Source organism: Opisthorchis viverrini, assembly GCF_000715545.1.
Source record: "Opisthorchis viverrini unplaced genomic scaffold opera_v5_259, whole genome shotgun sequence".
Taxonomy (NCBI): Eukaryota; Metazoa; Platyhelminthes; class Trematoda; order Opisthorchiida; family Opisthorchiidae; genus Opisthorchis; species Opisthorchis viverrini.
Window position 1 is genome coordinate 609,527 of NW_008751914.1, and position 6,333 is coordinate 615,859.

Genomic DNA, 6,333 nt, shown 5'->3' on the forward strand with positions numbered 1-6,333 from the left:
TGTAGATTGGCGTCACAATCGCTTCCTTCGAATCAGAGGGAAGGCGGCATTCATCAAGCGACTGACGAAACACCAGGTGTAAATGATTTGCCAGTGTAGACGACGTTTCCTTCAGGATCCTTGAATGGACCTCATCGGGCCCCAGTGGGCAGAATGAGTTGATCTTGCGCAAGAGTTGACGAATGTCCTCCACCGTGAAGACCAAGTCGGTTAGCGTAGTTACGCCTCGTCAAGATTGGATGTCACAAGGACGCGGGGGCTGAATATAGACCTGCATAGTGTTCTCTGTAAACGTCAGATACCATGTTCGGTCACTCGCGGGTTCTCTGTTCCTGTCCCTCAAGGGAAACGCTAGTTTCTGCGGCGATGCCTCATGTATTTGGACAGTATGCAACCTTTCGGTGCATAGCTGCCAGGTCGCCCAATGGAAGCCCGAGGCCTAGACTCCGGAAATCCGACTGCACAAGTAGGTTGGTTTAGCACATCTGAGACTCTGTTAAGTGGCCCACATGGATCGGACTCGGTAGGTACGGACGATGGTGAACTATTGCCTCAACGATGTGCTAACCGCAGGCTGTTTTCATGCAGTACCGAATCCGCCTTGCTTCACAGTGTGGCTTCACGGCCACAAGCTCAGATAGATTATATTGCCATAAATTACCAATAACAGGTTCAATAACTGACTGTTGGTCGTTTTCAACGACATGCTCGTCCGGATTCATTTTCTGGCACCGCGTCAGGTGCGAACATATCACTCAGCAACTGAGAGAATGACAGATCCTTATGGTAGATGAATTTACCAGAATAACCTTCTGGAATCTTTTCCAGCTGCTCCACACTGGGACGAGATCGCCACCTCTTTACACGGTGCTAGTAGTTTTGGCTGTGGCGCGGTGCCACCAGCCCCACTCAGACACTTGGTATCAAGCCGAACGGTGGCACTGTATAAATCTTGGATAAATATCCCCTCTGGTCCCTAAAATACCTTGACCCGACGAAATATCTGACATCAAGCGAAGGCGAACGTACGAGCCGACCGGGAAGTCTGGTGGACACGGAAAGCCAGGAAAATGGAGGAGACCCAGGAAGCCGAAAAGCCCAAAGACTACTTCAGTTAAGCCGTGCGATGTGTCCCAGGAAGCCACTCGTAAGTGAAGCCGTCAAGAATCAGAATGGCGTGACCATCTTGAATGATCAAGAACGCCTCGACTGTTAGACCGAATACTTCGAAAAAACAGCAATCATGGCACCATATGGAACCTACAGCTGACGCAGAACCCTGGATGGTAAACTAGAACCCCCTACGGCTTCGGAAGTTGGATGTTGTGCCTGGTCGGAGAAGCTACAAGATATAGCTGCTATTGGATTTCAATGGCGTTCTTGTTGTCAGTTTCTATCCACATTGCCTGAATGAGTACTCGGAGGTGTATGCACCTCGGGATGATTGTAGTGAGGTAGCACTAAGCTCATTCCCTGTCCGCTTTTATTCTTTTCTTCACACTAAGGCTTTCAAATAAATCATGGTTGTACGACAGCCAAGTATCGGTGTCGAATACTTATGAATTCCTGTCGATGATGACTACGATGACAGGGTAACTGTAAGACAGCTCCCACTTTGTAGTTACGAAACTTGGTCCATCCGAAATTGAAAGACCAAGCGCATTCAGATATTAATGTTTGAATCACATTTGCTCGCTGGCGCCTCCGTAGAAGGGTACAAGTTAGTTGGCTGTAGCATCTGTGCGGTGGATTGGTGCGCTAGAGAAACAATTGAGGCTCATTGATTTAAGGTAGTGGGGGCATTTTTCATGCAGGTCCACCAGCAAAAGGGATATTTTCTCACGGGGAAATTTCGCTCGGAACATGTGATTGTAGGTTACAGTATCATACGACGCATTACATTCAGACAAACCCTTCCACTTTCCTTTCTGCGCATGTAACAATAGTTCCAACGGTAGTTTAATGTGTCCCCGGGAAGTGCATCTCCGAAGATGCAAAGGAAACCTGGATGAGCTTGAGATAAATCAGTGGTTATGGATTGAACTTGCTGACCTGAAGGTTCATGCTTCTAACCGAACCCCAACATTTCCCGTCGATTTGGGCACCCTCGTTCACCCCTCGTTCTTCATTCGGGTAACATGGAAGCTAGGCGCCCAAAGTGTGTTACAGTTGAACGATTATTGTTTGAGTTATTTTTGATGATCGGATGTTTATACTGGATGTCACTTTGGTTTTCTCAAGGACTATAGGCTGTGGTGCATCATTTCAACTGGTTTTCCAACCTGTCTCACGAAGGGTGAACACTCAGTCGCGTGCCTAGTAATTTACCACGTCTGGTACAACCAACCTCAGGGCGGATTTCGGTTTTAATTTGCGTGCATTTTTACCGTAGCATTTTACAGCCTCATGGTTAACTACTGCGCAATGGGTATGCCTGTTAACAAAAATGCATTTCAACCCTACAGACTAATAGACGCCGACTTAATCTGTATTGAATTTTCGTTAACTGGATCTGACGTTAGAATGCAGGACTTGTTTTGTCAATTTTTTCGAGGTCTTCTGTCCCGATAGAAAACGAAAAGACCGTTCAGCTGCAGCACCCTTTTGGTGCCTAACTGATATGCCACCCAAAGGGAGCGCAAGAAAGCCAGCTTAGCCAAGTCTAAGCAGAGGTAAACTCGCTCGAACCACTTAACAATCTTGCCCCATATCCCGATACACGACTTCCAGTGCCATCGCCATCCGTTTATTTTGATCAAAAGTGACCTCAGTTTTTCCTTCCAGTTTTGTGTGTCCAATGTCTTTCGGCTCCGGGGCTCGTCAGCCTAACTCAGCTGATGCGAAAGTTTATATCCTCCTGGACCAAGCTTCCTTAGAATCCGTCAAGGCAGCCGGCGGAAAGGAATACCAACTACTAAACCCTGACAAACACAAAGAACGGATACTCAAATCGGGCCAAGATCTTTCAGACGTACGTCCGGACATCGTACATCAATGTCTTTTGATGTTACTAGATAGTCCCTTGAATCGTGTTGGGAAACTCCAGGTGGGTATGAAGTTTATTGATGGCTTTTTGAGGCTCATACTACATCTAAAGCTTAGCGCGTTGGCTACGATTTGCTATGGACTATCTATGTACATTTAGTCACCGTTTCAATGTTACACTTATGTCTGCATGTCTCAGTCATAATATTCATCATGGACGGCACTACACCAGCCTTCAACACTAACGCTTCGCTGCCGTACAACCAACCAATTCAGACATTTCTGAAATTCCGTAGCTGAGGGTTGTTTTTGTAACGTCTAGTCACCCTTGTAAGGGTAAATCCTCAGCATGCATTCCGACAGTCTACAACGATTTCGAAAAGATGAGGTAATCACGAAGCGCTTCTGTGTCCAATTAATAAGTAAGACAATTCCAGGAAGCCATTCCGGTTAGGCGTTGTTGAACATTCGGAATTACGAAACCACCACAAAATAATTGTCTGATAGAATTTAAACTGAGAACTTATGCTGTATGTTGATAAATCTTCGTATAGTGCTAAACAAAGGTTGCAGCATCTGGAGATTTGTTTCAGAGGTCTAACCAGAATACGACAACCTTTCTCAAAACATCCATGCAGTGGGAGATCCAGTGAAGGAGAATACAATTAGTACGAAATTATCAGATAGTGTGAAAGGAGACAGATAACTTATGAGGTTTAGCAGCACATAAAGACAAACGCCGGACTTCCGTTTAAATAGGTTGGATAGGTTCTAGAAGCACTTCACAAGTTCATAAAGTCCACCCATCTTTGTATGCCTCAACCAAGGGGTCCGTTTGAGATGGAAATTCGGGGACACCGTCAGATCAATGGGTCCCAGAGCTTTCGAAGTGTTCGCGTCAACCTGGTGATTAACATGGTACCTAGGAAAAGCACCCACCCTGATATACATGGGACTTAGCGGGATGGTCGGCTTGAAACAAGTGGTAGTCTTTCACTTGACAGATCGCATCCGAACTGGCGTGTAACCCACTTTGCTGTAGCGTAGTCTCAACGGAATCGCGATTCCTGTCCGGTGAGAGGTTCTAACAAGTCCTGGATCTTACCTAGCACCTGTTGAAATATTGATGGTTATCTGGCGGTACATTTCTACAATTCAGTCTAGACATCTTTATGCTTCGTAATCGCAGAGTGATTCGGAACAGTGCTTTTTTTTTACCTCGTTTTATGTATTCCTCGTTCTCTGGAAAATAACTCAAAAACCCTGGAGTGTACAGACATTGTCAGGTAACAAGTCTTCAGAGCTGTCATCATTAGGGACAGCAGTACATCAGTCTTAACAGGGTTGAAGCGACTAGACGTTAAACTAATTGTGGTTTCCTCAGGTGTTTGAATTCACGAGCTACAGTATGCTTAACGTAACAAATTTTTTGTAGTGCGGGTAGATTTAACGGTCACTTCTCATGTGGACAAATATGGTCTAGTCAAGATCCGTTTTACTCACACCAGGCCCAGTATGACGGATACTTTGTGGCTGACGTGCGAGTCTTGATTGTGCTAGCGCTTACCGCACCTTGAAGAGCATTCAACGTTGTTTGTCCTTTCTTCGGTTGTTGGTCTTTAGACACGCGTTTCCATATCAAAGGTTTTACATACGTTGGGACTCATCTCGTCTGACTGGAACTGTCGGTGGCATGAATTCGAATGAGACGTTTCTCCCTTTTCTCTCATATTCTCCTGTTACCCTTTCGCATTCGTCGCTTGCATTCACTTTTTATGTTTGTGACCATGATGTTAAAAAATAAATGATGATGAATGCCGGTGGCAAACTAATGACAAGACAGCAGCTTTCGTGTGCTTGAATTTGGCTTACCCCTGAACAGCTTCAGTGCGATTTTTACACAAGGCTTTTAGGTAGCATACCAATTAGATGCTAACGTCACTGTTAACCAGCTGTTCACAAGGCTGATCAGTTGCTTGTGGCCGAACGACTAAGTATTCGATCTACTAGCCGGGAGGCCGCTGGTTCGAAATTATCTTGAGTTTCTAGAAATGCGCACCGCTGATGATTCCCGATAAGGATGAAACAGCTGTACAGTGCCTTTTGGCTTTTCAGGATACATAGGATAAACTTATAGGAAGAAGTCTCAGTTGGAAATTCCCAAATCTTCTCACACTTCCAACAATAATCTCATTGAGACTGGCAACCGGACCACGTTTGTCTGGAAAGGTCTGAACAAGGGCGGAACCGATGATGGGCTGTCGAAGAGTTCACGTCACATCTGGGTTTCATCAACGGAAATACCTCGGTATCATGAATGATGTTCCAACTAAAACGTGAAACCGCTTTTGTACAGCACACTTGGTTGGTGATCACTATAAAAGGCCGGTTGACTTTCCTGCTAGCGCCAAGTTAATTTACAATTGGGTGTATAAGTCAATATAGGTATAGCATTTTTCTTACGCTTTGGTTGACACTGCAGAACCTCCGCGGCTGTGGTCGTACGTCATTTTATCCTGCGTTTATATTCTTCAGGTGTTTGTACGTACTCGAAAGAACGTTATCATTGAAGTGAACCCCAAAACTAGAATCCCACGAACGTTTGACCGATTTTGCGGTCTCATCGTTCAACTCCTCCATAAATTATCAATCCATGCTGCTACTGGAAGCCATGAAAAACTCCTCAAGGTCAGTTTCTATCTCATCAACCAACCTTGCGACAACTGTCACTACATTTTCTAGATTGTGAAGAACCCCATTACTCGACACTTCCCACCTGGAATACCAATAATCGGAACATCGTTCTCGGCAGAAGAGTGCATCAAACCACGGGAATTAGCCCATTCAACACAGACTGCTGGTCCACAGTCCGTGGTGTTTGTGATTGGAGCCATGGCACATGGGTCCATTCTCAAGTCTTGTGGAGAATTTCTCACTCGTATTGTGAGTGTGAGCAACTTTCCTCTATCGGCGGCACAAACTTGTGCACGAATTTGCACGGCGTTCGAAGAAGAATGGGACGTAGAGGATTATGTGAACAATCAACAAATTGAGTGATCAATGGACAGTTTGTATTGTATCAGAAATAAAACAAGTCTATTGAACTGTCTTTGTTATTGTCTTAGGCTTTATTGGTAGGTCAGCAGTGGAGAAATTCTAGTGCACTCACCAGCCAGATGTGATTCAAACATTGTAAACAAGTCGTCGGTTTTCCAATTCGTGTTTTCTCGCACCATCTCTGTTCGCTTTTGAGGTTTAACACCCGAAGAGCCACATAACCTCTTCCGTCCTGTTGGTCCACTTGATCGGACCGTGCACTATTCGTATCTTACTCATTTTGATCACAGC

At 45.2% G+C, this 6,333-nt stretch overlaps 1 protein-coding gene across 1 annotated transcript in view; it reads left to right on the forward strand.

The window, feature by feature from the left end:
- Window positions 1-6,077, forward strand: part of T265_09140 (hypothetical protein) — a gene marked incomplete at both ends in the record, with an annotated part of 33,689 nt that extends 27,612 nt beyond the window's left edge. Inside the window, 3 exons of the mRNA XM_009175137.1 lie at window positions 2,825-3,046; window positions 5,521-5,673; window positions 5,728-6,077. Of these exons, the coding sequence (XP_009173401.1) occupies window positions 2,825-3,046; window positions 5,521-5,673; window positions 5,728-6,042 (690 nt within the window). The remainder of the gene's footprint in view (window positions 1-2,824; window positions 3,047-5,520; window positions 5,674-5,727) is intronic.
- Between the last annotated feature and the right edge of the window lie 256 nt (window positions 6,078-6,333).